This window comes from Balearica regulorum, chromosome 1, assembly GCF_011004875.1.
Source record: "Balearica regulorum gibbericeps isolate bBalReg1 chromosome 1, bBalReg1.pri, whole genome shotgun sequence".
Lineage (NCBI taxonomy): Eukaryota > Metazoa > Chordata > Aves > Gruiformes > Gruidae > Balearica > Balearica regulorum.
In genome coordinates, this window is record NC_046184.1 from 92467320 (window position 1) to 92484467 (window position 17148).

General features: G+C 46.6%; 1 protein-coding gene across 1 annotated transcript; it reads left to right on the plus strand.

Moving 5' to 3' along the window:
* The first annotated feature begins 5105 nt into the window (after positions 1–5105).
* Positions 5106–16887, plus strand: SLC19A2 (solute carrier family 19 member 2). The gene is made up of 6 exons (XM_010307558.2): positions 5106–5382; positions 5505–6110; positions 9208–9430; positions 12999–13191; positions 14082–14223; positions 14428–16887. The coding sequence occupies exons 1-6, from the start codon at positions 5203–5205 to the stop codon at positions 14551–14553; spliced, it is 1470 nt and encodes a 489-aa protein (XP_010305860.2). The 5' UTR covers positions 5106–5202; the 3' UTR covers positions 14554–16887.
* The last annotated feature ends 261 nt before the right edge of the window (positions 16888–17148 follow it).

The following is a 17148-nucleotide window of genomic DNA, read 5'->3' on the forward strand; positions in this document are numbered from 1 at the left end:
GCTGTGGCATGCAAAGAATACCCTAGCAGAATTTATGCATATTTATTTTTTGAAGAGGGGAATGAATGCTCTAGGTGATCCTGCTTTAGCAGGGGGGTTGGACTAGATGATTTCCAGAGGTCCCTTCCAACCCCTGCAAATCTGTGAATCTGTGAATTTTAAAGGAATTAAGAAAGGATCAAGAAGCTGAGTTAATTCTGTTGTCCTTCTTAAGGCTTTTTTTAAAAAATAGTAATTTGCTATTTGAGGTCCTCATATAGGAAAACACTATATTCTTCCCTCCAGTGAAATTACTTTGTTCTGTTGGTTTTGATGCCAGGGAACCATGTGCTCTGCGCTTGAAGGACAGGGCTACGTTCTTGAATTTGGGTTCATATTTACTCAACGTGTGACATCTTAAAAGTCTGGAACTAAAAAATCTAGGAGAAGAGGAAGTAACAGAAATGAAGGCATACTATCTGAACAAAGCAATGAATGCCAGAGCTTTTAAATTAACCCTTCATGGCTCCGTAATATTTGTAAGTGTCCTGTTCAGAGCACCCACATGGTTAAAGGATCAGTTGGGGGGGAGAAGGGGGAACTAGAAGACACAGACCTTCAAGGTTGTATCCAGTCTGCTGTTCTTACAGATAGTTATAAGCAATAGGCTTTGTTCTAAACTAATCATGCTTAATTTCAGATCTAAATTTGGCTTTTTTTGTTCTTGCTACTTCTGCTGCATTTCAAGATATGTACTAGTTAAGAGAGTCCACTTCCCCAAATTAATTACAACGGCCAAAATCATAAAACCAAAGAAATCAGTTGGTGCCTTTTCTCACATTTATGTGCCTTTGTTCCTTCCATGCTCAGCAAAAGACAAATCTGTTTTACTCCCTCCTTCTGGAGAGTTTCTGAGGTATTCGTACCATCTGAGTGCTCTCACATACTGGCAGAGCACTCTGAATAATGGCTTCACAAGAATGCAGAAAGATATTAACTTACAGAAGCTTTCCTCCAGACAACTTGGCAAGACTTTAAGAGAACTTTTCTTGCACATATATTTTATAAATTCCTCCACAATAAACTGCAGGCCAGAACTGGTTAACAATACTCCCCTCTGGTGCATTTTTGGGTGAAACCTATTAGAGTTGATAGTGTGGCCTTAAAACGTTGTTGACTCTGAGACTGAGGTGTGCATTTAGATGGGCTGCTTGGATCTCACACTGAATCAAGCATCTAGGGGTGACTCCACCCTAGATTCAGACAAAAAGGGATTCTTAGTCGTTAGCACTAAGGAAAGCAGCAACACTGCCCTGCTGAAGGGCTTGGTGTGATCTTTTTCTTCCAAAGCTTCCAAGGCACCAGCAGCAATTTCTGAGATTGATCTGAAAATCTGAAGAGTTCTGGGCAAGTACACTCAGATTTCAAATTTCCCTTGTGCAACAGAGGAGCAGGAAGACAGTTGACGTGTCCCCTGGCCAGCAAGAAAGCCTTCTAGTGTATGATAGCCCTGAGTTGTATGAAGGTGAGGCTTTTGATAAAGAAGTTGTCTGACAAAACCAATACGCTCTGAAGGCAGTTCTGAGTCGTCGAGTAACCCAGCACAGAAGGGTTTTGTCCAGTACTACTACACGAGATACGTCATTGTATAAAATGTTAGTCACTGGGGTATGTTGAGGAGATGTACAAGCCAGAGTTGTGCCTGTAGAGGACACGGTGCGTCCATGCTGCAGCTATCACTCATTCGGTTCAGGTCACACGTGCAGGTGGTGCCTCTCTGGCAGACTTGCACTGACTGTTATGGTCTTGAAAGATTTTGTAATTATTTCCATGTAATATTATTTATGTGGAAGTGTTCAGAATATGAGCAATCACTCAAATTGGTCAAGTCTTTCTGGTAAGAGAATGATTTTCTCTGGAAAATGGTTTCATCCTGTGTGAAATATAGTTGTTTTCAAAACACTCTTCACATCACCTGTCAGGGAAGTTAGAAATGAGCAAACACGTATCTTTGTGTCCTGGTTTCGGCTGGGATAGAGTTAATTTTCTTCCTAGTAGCCGGAATAGTGCTGTGGTTTGGATTTAAGATGAGAATAATGTTGGTAACACACTGATGTTTTAGTTGTTGCTAAGCAGTGTTACACTAAGTCAAGGACTTTTCAGCTTCTCATCCTGCCCTGCCAACGAAGAGGCTGCAGGTGCACAAGAAGCTGGGAGGGGACATGGCCAGGACAGCTGACCCAAAGTGGCCAAAGGGATATTCCATACCATATGACATCACGCTGAACAAAAAAAAAAAAAAAAAAAAAAGGAAGGAGTTGGCTAGGGAGCAGCATCTGGCTGGGCATCAGTCAGCTGGTGCTGAGCAATTGCATTGTGCATCGTTTGTTTTGTATATTCTTTTTATTAGTATTATTGTTATTGTTATTATTTTGCCTTCCTTTTCTGTCCTGTTAAACTGTCTTTATCTCAACTCATGAGTTTTACCTTTTTTTTTTCCCCCCAATTCTCTTCTCTATCCCACTGCCAGGGGCGGGGGGGGGGGGGTAAGCGAGTGGCTGTGTGGTTGTTTTAGCCGCCTGGCAGGTTAAACCACAACACTTTGGGATGAAACCAATCATTGTTTAGCGCTAACATGAGTTGTAAGGTTATTTTGGGTTTGGAATTTCAAAAATTAGAGTTGAAGGGAGGCAATTCTCCTCCTACTCCCATTTTAAATTTCCTATTACTTTTTTTTTCCCCTGAAAAAGGTGTGTCCTTGTTGAGAGAGGTAGGGAGCAGGTAAGATTAAGGGAAGAAAGTGTGAGAACTTTTCACAGCTGATGTATTCCATCTGGGAAAAAAATATTATAAGTTTTGAGGTTTTTCTTTACTATTAAATGCCATTAAGTTTACCTTTTTCTAGTAGAGTGGTGGGATGGGGAGACAAAATGGGGAGGAAGGCAAGGGCAGGAAAGATAAAGGAAATAAAAATTCAGGGAATAAAATTTTATCTTGTTTCCAAAGGCTGAAAATGTTCCATGAAAACAAAATAAGGTTTTGTTCTTCTGAGAACAAAAGAAACCCTGAGAAAACTTGGAGTATTTAGATCAAAAAGTTGCAAGTTCTTTTTCTTATGCAGTTTTTGGAGGAGAAATCTAGGCTGACTGACTGACTGACTGTGTATCGCTTCAAGGAAACAGGTTGAGCTGATGTAACTCCTTCAACCCCAGCCAATCCTCTGGAAACAGCAGTTGAGCTCCAGTGGCACAACTCTAGGGACTGCTGTTTTGGAAAGGACCAAGGCCACCCATCAGATCCTGTGAGCAGCCTGGAAGTTGTGGGAACTGCTGCCCCTAGGCAGGGCGTGCCATGCGAACGCCAAGGTTTTACTCTTTCCTCTCACCTCTGTTCGGCATGAAGCGATGACCCGGCTTGGTAAGAAGATCCACTACACCTCATCCTCATGCTAGCAGGCCATATCCTTCTATTAGCTGCTATTGAGCCACACTGCAGCAGAATAGAGGGGCTGCTAAGAGCTAACTGAGAGACAACCGTGCGTTTCTGTTCACTTCCCCATGGCAACTTGTTTATCAGTCTTTGTTTCGGCTCATTTCACTCTAACTGTGCTATTTTAAGATCAGCAGTTCCTTGCAAATGGTTGAGATGGATACCAGCATTAACAGGAGCTGGCTCTTTCTATTTAGAGTTTTGCTTCAAGCTGAAGCATGGTGAAATGGCAATTGTAATCTTTTTTTTCTTTTTTTCTAATAAACCTGCAAACAAAAGAGAACATGGAGATGCTCAGGAGCAATGGCCTGAGAAAAACTGAAAGGAAATTTTGCTAGGTCCAGAAGATAGCCAGAAAGCAGCAAACCACTGATGCCAGATGATACAGGCTGAGGTGTTTTACAGAAAGCTGAGTAATCTTATGCCCGTAAAACCTTTTGTAGCTAAGCTTATTAAGCTATGATGCTGGAGATAGTAATAAAATTCTGCGGTTCAGGGGATCTGTTCTGAGGCTGAGAGGAACCCGTTCTTGTCCACCCGACTGTGCACAGCCAGATGCCTTCTGAGGGATTTTGCTTCCTCGAGCACTGACTCCAGCTAGGAGGCGGGATATGCAACTGCCTAGGTGGGAGGCCTGAGCCCTGATGTGAACTTGCTACGGCATCGGCCAGCTTGGAGAACAAACTGTAAGGACAGAGAAGGAAGCCCCAGCAGCGGTAGCAATGTGGTGGAGGTCAAGGCAGTGGAGCACAGGGAAAGGCAAAGCAGGTAGATAGAATGACAGCGTGGGATAGACTGCGTAGCAGAACAGCAAAAAGTTTAGAGGATTGGCAAAGCTTTAAGAATAGTAGTCCAGAGTGAAGCTTTAGATAGTGACTTTGAATGTAATCATTTTATTTTCTCCTCTCGTCTAATATTTCTTCTGGCTGGACAATAAGGTGCAGCTTTTATTAAACCACAGAGGTGGCTCCAACTCTTACCCTGCTAAAGGGAAGCAAGTGGCAGAGCTCAGCAGCTGAACGCGTCTGGGCCGGGATCAAGCGGAGCGCAGCGGGTGAAGCATCTCGTTGTCCAGGTGGTTTTCGGGAAAGGCTCGTGCCCGCCCCTCGGGGGAAGGGGGAGATGAAGAATTTGGGGGGGGGGGGGGAGAGCAGCCTGTGGGGGGACCGCAGCAGTGACTGGAGCTCTGCCACGCCGCGGTGTGTCACGAGAGGGTTTAGTCTCGCTCTCCGCGGTCAGTTCTGAACGCGTACCCGAACCCGTAACACACGCTGTCCCTTCCCTTGACGCCCACCCTCCCCCCTCCCCCGCCTCACGCCGTTCAGGTAAGGAAGGCAGCGCTCAAACTCCCGGGTGGGCCCCACCTCCAGGTGCCCCCCCACGGGCGGGCCGCAGGCCCTGTCCCCCCGCCGCCCACGGCGGCACCGCCCCCGCCCCGCCCCGCCCTCCGTCCGCGCACACGTGCTCCTCTCCCGCCATAGCCCTCCCGCACCTCCGCTCCCCATTGGCCGGCCTTGCCGGGAGGAGGCGGCCGCACCCAATCAGAGGGCAGCGCTCAGCCCCGTCTCCCGCTCGCCGGCGAATGGTGTTTAAGAGCGGCGCCGCGGGCCCGTGACCCGAGGTGCCTTTGGGAGGCGGCGGCGGGAGGTGACCCGGGGCCGGGCCGGGCGCGCTCCCGGGGCCGGTGGGGGGTGGCGGCCGCGGGCCCGTCCCGGTCCCCGCCCCCGCCCGGGCATGGCAGGGTCGCGGGGGAGCCGGCCGGCGCGGCGCTCCTACCGGGCTGGCGGCGGGTGCTGCTGGGCGCTGCCCACGGGGCTGCTGTGCGCCTACGGCTTCTTCTGCAGCGTGCGGCCCTCGGAGCCCTTCCTCACCCGGTACCTGCTGGGGCCGCACAAAAACCTCTCCGAGACTCAGGTACTGCGGCCCGGGTCACCTTGCGCCCCCGTCTGCGTGTCTCCGTTCGTGTGTTCCTTGCGGCACGTGCGTGCCGGGGGTTACCGCGGGCTTTACCCCCCCCCCCCCTTCTCTCCCCCCAGGTGTTCAATGAGATCTACCCGGTGTGGACTTACTCCTACCTGGCACTGCTGTTCCCGGTGTTCCTGGCCACAGACTACCTGCGGTACAAGCCCGTGGTCCTGCTGCAGGGCCTGAGCCTCATCGTCACCTGGTTCATGCTGCTGTACGCCCAGGGACTGCGGGCCATCCAGTTCCTCGAGTTCTTCTACGGGATGGGGACCGCCACCGACATCGCCTATTACTCCTACATCTACAGCGTCGTCGATGTCGACCTGTACCAGAAGGTCACCAGCTACTGCCGGAGCGCCACCCTGGTGGGCTACACGGTGGGCTCCGTATCCGGGCAGGTCCTTGTGTCAGTGGCAGGATGGTCCCTCTTCAGCTTGAATGTTGTCTCCTTAACCAGCATATCCATTGCCTTTGGCACAGCTTGGTTCCTGCCGATGCCACAAAAAAGCCTTTTCTTTCACCATGTCTCAAGTCAGCAGCTCAGTTGGGAAATGAAGGTCATGGACTGTAAAAATGGATCAGCTGTTCAAGATCATCCCAAAGTGCAGAGGGCACCTGGCTGGGACGACGAGACAAAAGTTCCCTTAAATGGGGAGGGTCATTCAGCAGAGAAGCAGGTGAGCTGTTGTGAGCCCTGGGTTGATGTAAGTAAAAGCTGCAATACTGACGTCGTTTTCATGCGTGCATATGTGCATATATGTACACAGCAGTAGAGATGTAATATCCAACAGCAAAAAGTATCCCTTTGCTTATCCCGCTTCCTTATTTACGGCACAGGAAAATTTATTCCTGGCTTCCTTTTCCTGATTGAGCATGGTAGGCTGCTCCTTAGGTTTTTTTGAAGTTGTTCTGCAACTCATAAGGCTGTGATTAAAATTCTCTGGGCATCAAACTGCTGTTCAATGGTACAAAGCAAGGGACATCTCTGGGGCATTAAAAATTGTGCTTATGTCCAAATTCTGCATGTGCTTCTGGATACACGCTGTGACTTGCAGAAAAGAAGTAATTCTTCCTGCACTTATGTTTTGAAAACACTTGTTATTTCAACTGTTGTGCAGTAATAAGCTGTGTAGTAATTGGGTTTTATCTTATGATCCTGGAAGGAAACTGTAGTAGTCCTCGTGAGCACTTAGTCTGACACTGATTAGTTATAGATGGATAAAATATGGACAAATCGCAGGAAACACCTTTGCATAGTAAGAGCTTAATACAGCCCACAAGAGCACCAAGGTAGTGCCCCAGCTTGGGGCTTTTGTAGACTATGTAACCTCTAACAAAGTCACTCGTACGGAAACAAGCGTGCCGGTGAGATGCGTCGGGTCGCACGAGGTGACGTGCGGGCAGTCTCCAGTTTTGAGTCCCGACGCGCGTGTGCGGCTGCTTGCAGGGCCGGTCTCTGCCACGCCGCTCCAGGTAACGCAGGCGTACGGAGAGCCTGTCGCGGCAGGGAGGGTTCGAGGCCGTGCGGAGAGGTCAGCCTTGCTCCTCGGTCGTGAGGAGGTTGTGCTCCTTCTGAGAACAAGCCAGAAGGGAAGGCCGGCTGTTGGTTTAGTCAGCTAATGGGTATTTCGCTTAGGAAATAAGCCATGGTTAGCTGGCTCAGGAGAGGCAGCATCTGGGGCTGCTTTCAGCTTCTTCCAGCTACCGCTGGGAGTTAAAGGTATTAACATTCCAGGGAACTAATCCTGCCCCATCCAGCACAGTCTTCTGTGAGGGAAAAGTATTTTTAACTATGTTATACTTGCATACTGAAGGGTATTTAAGACAAATTCTGTGCCAATAACGACTAACGTGTTAATATCACTTATCGGTTCCTTTTGTTTACCTTACTCCCATCCTGTGAGAGTGAGGGTGGTTCCAAAATGGTGAATATTTTTTTTTAAAAAAAGGAGCAAGTACACTTGCATAACTATCCAGAGTTCAGTTATACCGGGTGCTAAAAACTGAGAAGCATTGGCATGTGATGATAATCCTTCTTACTAAGGTAACAGCAACCATATTTCATGAACATAAATGAATGGCTGTAGGAGTAATTGCAATGAAGAAACATCGCCAGGTGGTGGAAAGGTGGATGGGCCTTTCCAGCTTATTGGGCACATGCTTGGGTTACATGTGCCAAATCAGTTTTTGCAGCATATGGGACAGTTCCCTTCCCTGGTTTTCCTGCATCTAAACTTGAGCTTCACATGCAACCTTCTGTGGGGGAGTTATGTTGCTAAAGTTGCACTGCTGCAAGCTGACCTCTTCCCAAGTTGTTCTGCGGGGCTTTGGAGGAACGGTGTCCGCATGTGAGGCAAGCGTTTTGCCGTTGGCAAAGCACCAACAGGACTGTGTGGTATTTAATAAAGATGCTCAGAAATCAGTGACGCTTTGAGGGTTGGAAAAAATGGAGTTCAGGACAGAGTTAGGCTCTGATCTTTGGGGATTTTAGTGGAAAAACCTTAAAATGAGTTTTATTGCTCGTGGAGAGTAGTCTTTCCCAGGCACACACTGCATGATTCCCCTGGGGAAAAGGCACACTGCCAAGAGCCCAAAATTGCTGCTGCTGACTGGAAACCACTCCGAAACTGGACGTGCGATGGCACAATGTGCAGCGGCTCGCTACTGCGACAGTGCTGTATGTTTCCCTGCAGGGAATCCAAGTTCACGGGGGCTGGAGATGCTGGGTGGGCCTCAGGGACTCTGCCCAGTCCAGCATGAAGTAACCGCTGCTCTGACTTACACGAGAAGGGTCTCGCCTGTCTACAAAGGCTCTGTGGGTGTGTGCATGCAGGAAATGAAATCAGCAACTCTGTCGACAAAGTAAAGATGCACTTGTTTCCTCTGCTGCTTTTGGCATAAAGTGGTTAGGCTGTAACAGCCTGTACGCTTTCATTTGTTGTCATCCCCTGTTGCTAGAACTGATCTCTTTTTAAATTTTTTTTCAAACCACTTCATGAGTCTGCCCCCTTTCATGCTCTTTCTAGAAAGATTTGGAGGGGAAAGCTTCATCTTTATCTCATGCCATTTATCAGACCACTTGTATATACAGGAGCTACCATTTGTGATAGCAGTGTCTGGCGGAAGTAGCTTCTGTTTCTCTCCAGATCCCCAGGCAACATATCTGACCTTCTCAGAGCTTTGGCAAACATTAACGGGTAGAGAGTAGTGTAATGAGACTGCTTCTTTAAATATTCATAATCTCTGATTGCTACTACTAAAGAAAATTGATGTATTTGTGGGGAAATATACTCATCTGGTGGTTTTCATGTTCCTTGCACTACCAAATCTGGTTGAATTTGGATCCACACTTAGAAGTGTCAGTGATGTTGTTGCCCTTATGATTTCAATGACTGGCTTCTGATCCTGTCTCATCAAAGTGGATATCATGTCCCGTTTTCCTGTAACTCTGGTACCCTTCAGTTGCTCACGCAGTACTTCTAATATCTAGCAGTTCTTGTTCTCTGCTTGAGACACAGAGATCGAGAAGGTGCCTGGGACTGAATCCTTCCCCTGCACCTGAGGACACGGCCCTGGTTAGGGCAGAGACCAGCTGGTGGGACTGTGGCATGGGGAAGCTTTTTGTGCATGACTCTGTGGAGATTTGTGTCCAAGAGTGGTACTGTCATTCACCAGTGATCAGACTGCTTGAAAGGGGCAATTTTGTGGAGCAGTATGAATGTTTGTAAACGGCGATTTAACATTTCTCTCCCCTTCCTTCTCCAATCCATGCAGGAGCAGAAAGTAAACATTGTAAAGGTGCTTAAAGATCTCTGGCAGGACTTCCTGCAGTGCTACTCCTCCCAGACCATGCTCTGCTGGTCCGTGTGGTGGGCGTTGTCCACCTGTGGCTACTTCCAGGTCATCAACTACGCTCAGGGCCTGTGGGAGATGGTGCTGCCTTCTCGCGGCATGGAGATCTACAATGGAGCCGTGGAGGCGGCCTCAACACTGCTAGGTAAGCTGCTACTGTAGCTCCTGCTCTGCTGTGAGCAATGCCTTGTGTCCCTCAAGGTTACCAGAGTACGGTTTGGAAGTGTCTTATGTTCCCCTATGCGTGCAGGAGAGGCAACCTCAGCATTGGGGTGAATCTTCAGTGACGCACGGTACTCAGTGTTGAGTTCATTGCTGCATGCAGCCCTGATTCTTGTAGTCCGGTGCGTAGGTGTTTAAAGGAGCCTCTCAAGTCAGTCTTCATTCTGAAGCATTTGGCAGAAGGCTCCAGGCATGTGGCTGACTGTTCTTGGCTGCCACTATGGCAGTGGGGTTATGCTTGTTTTAACCTCAAGGTCAAGCTCAGGGTCCTATGGATTTATTGCTTTTTCTTTCCCTGGCAGCACAGGGAACGTATGAAGGTTTCCTGTACACACGCAGCATGCAGTGAGCCACGTTTAGTCATTTCAGCACTAATAAGCTGAAAAGCTATAACGCTATTAAGATGAAAGAAGTTGCTTGACTTGAAAGGGCCACGTAGGTCAGTCAACACAAACATTTGTTTATTAAGTTGTTTAATAGTGTTCCATTACTAGAACTAGGACAATAGCGTTTTAATATAGCTAACGTACCCTTGCAGAGGCTTTCTAGGTGTTGCTGCAGTATATTCCTTTTCTTTGATGGAGTTGTCATTCCACCATCTGCTGTGGGCATCGCCTACTTGGGGGCAAAAGAAAAGGTGGTACACAAACAAGGAAGGTTTAGGACTTTTTTGGGCATGCTCAGCTCTCTCTTGGAGTTCAGTGGGAAGCTGTGGCTGTTTTATAGTTCTAAAAGCTGGTCTACCACCCATTGTTAGTTGGGTTTGAAACTGTCGGCAACTTGATTTTGAAGGCTTTGGCTATTAAACTGTCTTTGGTGTGTTAAACCTGCACTTTAACAGCACGCAGTTGTACACTCTTTTTCCCTCCTAGCATGATGCTGTGGCTCCTATTTCTTGTTTGATTTGGCTTTGTCCACCATCCTGCCTTGGTCCCAGGAAGGAGAAGAACTGCCGCCAAGGGGAAGAGGACCCATACATAGCCTGGCCAAATGTGGGCAGATTTAAAAGAAAAAAGAGGAGTATTCTTCAGACCTTATTATGATCATCTTTGATATCAAGATTTATTTTTTTTTAAAAGACCTGTGGACAGTAGACTTGTTGGAGGAAACGGTGGTTGGCGCTAGACTCACGGAAAACTGAAGTTTTTTGGTTTCCATTTTGTTTTTTTTTTTTCTCTAGTATCGTTTTATAAATTGTTGAATGATTTTGTGTGATGTTTTCTGAAAGCAAATTAGCCTCTGTCCTTGAACAGAAAACCCTTCTGGTTAACACAGATTCGTTGAAGTTTAGCAAAGTAATAATCTCAACTAAAAGCTTGAAGTATATAACAAGACTGGAAGGGACCTGTTAAGGATGAGTATCCAGTAATCTGATTTCCTAGGCAATAGTGCAAATGCTCTAACTTCTTCTGATTTCCAGTTTGAATTTATTAATGAGCAGTTTGTTTATCTCTGACTTCATGCCAAGGCTGTATTTTAGCACAAAACTGTCTCATTCTAGTCTATCTATCCATACCTGTTCTTTGCTCTGGGCCAAAGAAGCCAAGCTTTTCTTGTTCTTCTTTTGGTAAAGTTAAGCTCTCCATTTACTTCGTCATCTTACTAGCTCCTCTTTGTACCAAACCTGCTTTGAGTTGCATTCTTTTTGAAGACAGATGCCCAGAGCTGCACTCAGCTTTTTTTCAGTCAGATCTCTGACTTGTAGAAGAATGTTGACACTCTTCACTTTTGTCCCTGTACTAGAAACACCTTTCCTGGTGCATCCCAGATCTGATTTGCCATTGTCATGGCTCTTAGTAATTCTGTGCTCAGTTATGAGCAATGTTTGGCAACCTTCATGCAAGAAGCTGTTGCCATCCCTGCCTGTACCTGTGCTGCCCTGCAGAAGGGTTTGAGTAGAGCGTGGTGACTCGTGTGGCTGTCACCTTGCTGTCCCAGGCAAGATAAACGGTATTCCTTCTAGTGAGGCCAACCGACTGGTAAGCTGCATCCCTGCACCTTCTTGGGAATGTGGCAATCCTTTATTGGTTTGGGATGTGAAAGCTCTGAATCAACTGTAGGTATCTAACTGCAGGACACAGATTGTTTATCTTGTCATAATTAGGTATCAGGCTGCTATAACCTTGAGGCGTAGGGGGAATACAACCTCATGAGTTGCCATGAGATCCCCAGAGAGCGATTATCAGTTCCTGAATTTCAGAATTGCTGAGATGGTAGAAAGAAGGGTCTAGGACTTAGCTGCTTTTTCATCTCAGGGTTTTACTACTGAGGGAGCTAGTCTTTCAAAGAGCAAAATGTCAGTCGGGTAGTGTCACAGCAGGCCCTGGAAAGAAGAGTTTAGTGGGGGGAAATAAATTCCTTTCCCTTGGCACAGTTACCTTCTTCACTAGTCTGCAAGACTGATGTGAGGTCTGACAGGGTTGCAGGCTTGTATGCACTGATGGTACCTAAGGAGCCTTCGTGTGCTTGAATGGTTTCTAAGATATCAGGCCAGCTGAGAGCTGCAAAGAGCTTAGATGCTGCGCTGTAGCACTTCTGCACAGTGATCAAATGCTGAATACAATCCTGTTTTTCAGAGGTCTCCAGTAAACCTCCCTTTGTCAGTATGCTGTTTGTCTAGTTTGCTGTGTATAGTCACTTGCAGTGTTGTTGTGCTGTTGGTTGCTATTTGACTTGTTTGCAGAACAGGGCCTACTTCAAATGGGAATTTTCTTGTAATATGTATTTGGGCTTCTCGGTAGTTACAACTGTGATAGTGCATGAAACATACCTTGTCTGCTTGTTGACTTGCATAAAATATCACATGCTTTCCACCCTGTGATCTGTCTTCTCTCTCCATCCCCACTTTGTAAAATCCAGCAGGAATTACAAACCTGTTCTGGCTGTAAAGGATTGTTCTTGCACAATCAACAGTGCATGATTGTAGCTTGTGATTAGGTTGCATCCCGGGAGATGGGGATTTGGACCCCTGCTCTTACTTACTCTTACAGCCCAGCATGAAGGTAACAGTAAATGTAGGTTTTTCTGCCTCCTGGGAGAGAGCTCTAGCAGCTGTCTATCAAAGTGGGTAGTGTCTTCTTCCCTCCTAGCCCCCTAAAGCACCACAAAATAACTAGCTGAGTGCTTTTGAGAACCAGGCTTTGCATTTCTCTGTAGCCCAATTGACAACACTGCTACGGTCAAGCACGGAGGGCAGAGTGGCGATGGTCTGAGTCCTGGGGCTGTTGTGCTTCTGAAGCCAGGGAGGAGACTTCAGACGCAGTCGGTATTGACCTGTTGGGGGTTTTTCCTATTCCTGTAAAAGTGAATGGGAGTTTACAGCAGGTTTCTAGGTGAGGGAGAGGTGAGGAAGGAGGGCTGCTAAGGTCTGTACATTAGTGCCCTCCACTCAATAATTTTTTGGCTATTAGGGGATGTACAGCTTCTAACACACAGTCTCCAAATTCCTGCATTTGTAATAACTAACAGTTATGCTTTCCTTCCCCTTACAGGAGCTGTTGCCGTGTTTGTTGTGGGTCACATAAAAACATCCTGGGCAATGTGGGGTGAGGTGGCACTTGCCCTGTTCTCCTTTCTTATTGCTGCTGCTGTATATATCATGGATACTGTTCGTAACATCTGGGTGTGCTATGCATCATACGTTGTCTTCAGAATTATCTACATGCTGCTAATCACAATAGCAACGTGAGTATCTTTTTAATGTAAATAGCTCTCAAGGTTACAGCTGGTGTGAAAGCTGGCGCAGTTTCCATGTAATGAAGGTCTCTCCTGCCAGGAATTTGGAAATCTGTTGTAAGAGTTTGTGTTGTGATTCAGGTTGGAAACTGAGGCACAGAGATATATTTGGCTGGCAGCCTGCCCAGGCTCAAAAGTCTTATGACACTAAAGTGACTATTTCTAAATACTAGATAGTGCTGTTTGCCAGGGGAATGTTTTTCATGAACACGGCTGGAGTGAAGCGTTAACAGATGAGGAGAGGACAATGTTTTGCCTGTGTTGAAGTGTCAGCTTTCCCTAGCCTGTAAGGAGGAAAACTTCTTCCATGTTATTTGTTACTTTAGGGAGGAAAAAACAGTTGTTGAACCACACATACTTAACCCCTGTAATACACCTCAAGCACAATATGAAATGCTGAAACTGGTAACTGCAGAAGGAGTTCTGGTAAGAAGAATGCAGGAGATTATGGACCACACTGCAGCAGGCTGATGCTTTGAGATTGCCGACAGCTCTCTGGGATCAGAGCGTGCTGTGTCGTCTCTGCCTGACAAGACCCTTTAGCTGCATTGGAGGGGAGTACTGCTTCAGTAAGGCTGAAACCCGCAGAGCTCCCAAAGGTGTTTTTTTAGCCTTTTAGATCTCTCTGTGGGTCTTGCCTAGCCTCTATGCTAGTCTGTTATGATCCTATTTAGAGAAGTACATTGTCAGTGTGAGGTAATTTAGCTGTGGAAAGTGTTGGACCAGTCTATGTAACTCTACAGGTTGCATAGTCGTCTTGCCCAGAGATGTTCCTCCAATTGTTGCATTTCCCTGCTTTTTCCACGTTCTTATGTTTCTGGATATCCCTTTCTTTCCAGGTTCCAGATTGCTACAAATCTTAGCGTGGAACGGTACGCCCTGGTGTTTGGGGTCAACACTTTCATTGCCTTAGCACTTCAGACTCTGCTCACTTTGATTGTTGTGGACGCCAGCGGGCTTGGGTTGGACATCTTCACCCAGGTACAATAGGCTTTCCTGGCTTTACTGATGGGAGGGAGGAAGGTAAACCAGGCTGTAAAGTTTGAGTCAAAGGTTTGCCAACAGAATAACTGTGGATTCCTGATATTTTAGAAGAGGAAGGGAGCTCATGTGTCAAACATCTTACAAATTTGGTAACTGCTTGGTTTAACCACTTTTTTTTTTTTCCTTTCCCCTTCTCTACAGTTCATGATTTATGCCTCTTACTTTGCGGCCATCTCGCTGGTGTTCTTGGGCAGTGGCATATACAGTATTATGAGAGCTTACAGAAGACAAGAGCAGAGGCAAAGCAGATCTCCTGAAAGCCAGTAGTGTACCAACTGAAGACTGTCAGTGGCTACATATGAAGCTATAGGTCTGTTTTTTAATCTCTGCCTTTTCTTCCCAAGGCAGTCACCCTAATGGTATTTGATCTGTATTTATACTATATTAGTAGCACATTTTAGAAGGTAAATGTATTAGCTCTTACGTAAGTAAGAACAAATATCTTCTTTCTAAAATGCCTTTTGTTCTTCTGTTGCATATATGGGATGTGCAGCAAAGAACAGTTAAGTTCTCTTGAAGACTGAAAGCCTTGGGAGGTTTTAGTCTGAGGCTGCCATTGAAGAGGCAGCTTCACAATTGTCTAGTCAACCGCTACTCTCTGTCACTGAGGTGCTGCTGCAGGGCAGAAGTGAGGGCACACTAATAGACCTCTCTGTGGAGAGCCCCAGGCCTGGGACAGGAGGTGGCCTTAGGCCTGTGCCTGCCCTGTGATGCTGGATGCTCTGTTTTGAGGGCTAGTACACTTAGGTTTTTGCGTATGCACACGCCTCCTTGAGTTGCTTGTACTGTTTCTGCTGATCCTGTCTGCCTGCCGCCGCTGCCAGAGTTTTACCATAGCTGATCACGGTGCTTTCTCAAAAACTTAACTGTGTCCTGGGGCAACTTGTGACACTGGTGAATTGGCTATTAGCAGTGCTGCCTGTGCCCAAGGGACTGGAAAGCTAGAGAGGAAGCTTAGAGGGAGTTTAAGGAGACAAAATGCTGATCTGAGGGACTCTTGGACATCCTCGCCTTTGTCCTTTAGGACTGCAGAGGCCTGTGATTACAGGAGTCGCTGCCTCACGACCCTGGAGTGTTTCAGTGGGATGGTGGATATTAGTACAGCACTGAGAAGGAAGGTGACTTGCAGGATTTTAAGCTATTTTCTGTGACCTTGGAGAATGGTGACTGTGGTGACTAAACAGACACCTTCAGTTATGGTAGTTAGCAGGATAACTGCCTGAGATTTTGAAAAATGCTGAATTATGGTCTATCAGCTTTCCCCCTTACTTTAAAATGCCTTTATGCTTCTGGTGGGTCTCTGTCAACTAGTTCTACCTCTTCTTTCCACCTAAGCAGGACAATGAATGTTTGGAGTGGGCAGTTCTTTTATTTTATTTTTTTTCCAGTCTAAGCAATTTGGGATTTGCCTCATACCTGGTTTTTAAAAGTAATTTATTTTTTCCAAATTGCTTCAGCGCTGGGAAGGAGTTGCACGGAGTTGTCCTGGGCTTGGGCACCTGAATACTCGGGCACCGTGACCAGTACAGCAACAGATACCAGTACTATACTGTGGACTGTCCCTGTTGCTGTGCAGGTTGTGGTGAGTTTCAGTGTATGGGAGAACTGGCTAGGGAGAAGATGCAATGCAGCGTGCTTCCCTCCATGCCTTCTCTCTGTGTGCTGGTTAGAGCTTCTCCCAGTCAGAGCCTGAAGCAGCAGCTCTGGTTCATCGCTTGCTTTTAGCACCATGGAGGCTTTGTAGCATCAGGGTTGGGAAGGCTTCTGTCCCCTGGCTGGGACAGGTACAGCCTTTCTCATCGCTGCGTGAGCCTCAGCCTTTACCACGTAAGGGGAACGATTAATGTGTTTGGGATGTGCTGTGTGGGGTCTGGGGAGCCCTTCCAGGCTGGTTGCTCAGGGGAACCCCCTCCTCAAACCTTCTCTGTGTTTTGCAGCCTGCCTCCTAAAACATCCCCCTAAACGTAGGGGCTCAGATGTACTGGCATTTACACGTGTAAACTTAACTGCCTTATCCCGAAATGGAAACTTGAAGCCACCCATGTGTATATTCCTTTCTTAACTGTTTTTTTGGTTTTTAAAAAAAATAAATCTGAAGCCATGCATACTGGCTGATGAGCTGTCCTGGAAAATGGATAGTAAGCGCACATCCTGTCCTTTGGGTTCCTTGGTCTGATGGCAGAGGAGTGGGTCTACAGCACTCGTGTCAAGTGACCAGAAGCAGCAGCTCAGTTTTAATCAGTTTTCATACAGAGAACAAATCTTTGATGGGGAACGACCCAGTTATTTAAAAACAAGTAAAAAACCTAATGAATTACAGCAATAACAATTATTTTTCTACCAAAGTAATGAAACTGTGGTGACTGCAATAGAGAGGCATGCTACACCGTGTGCGTCTTCAGCCTATTAATGTATGGAAGCAACACCTGGATGTTGCTCAGGTTCCTACACTTGTGCTGTTGCTGTGGTGATGATGTGACTATAAAGCCTGTCTGGAGCTGTATGCAGAGTTACTGATGCCTATGAAATTCTGTAAACATGTTGACGCTGTTGGTTTCTAATGGAATAGCTATTTTTGTTAAATAAAAATACTCTGAGATATCCTGTGTGGCCAGTGTGTTTCGATACCTTGCTGATCCACAGCGCTGCTGCTGCAGTTGACTAATGCAGGTTGTTCAGAGCATCTTTGTAACAAAGAGGTGGAAAAAAACAAACAAAAACCCACCCAAAAAACAGGACAAACCATGCAAAAAGAATCAAGTCTCAAAGATTATAGTTGTTGACTGTTTTGTGTAGGTTTGCAGAACTCTGTGCAAAAAGTCTTGCACTGAGGAACTTTAATTGCTGAGAAGTTCAGAAATA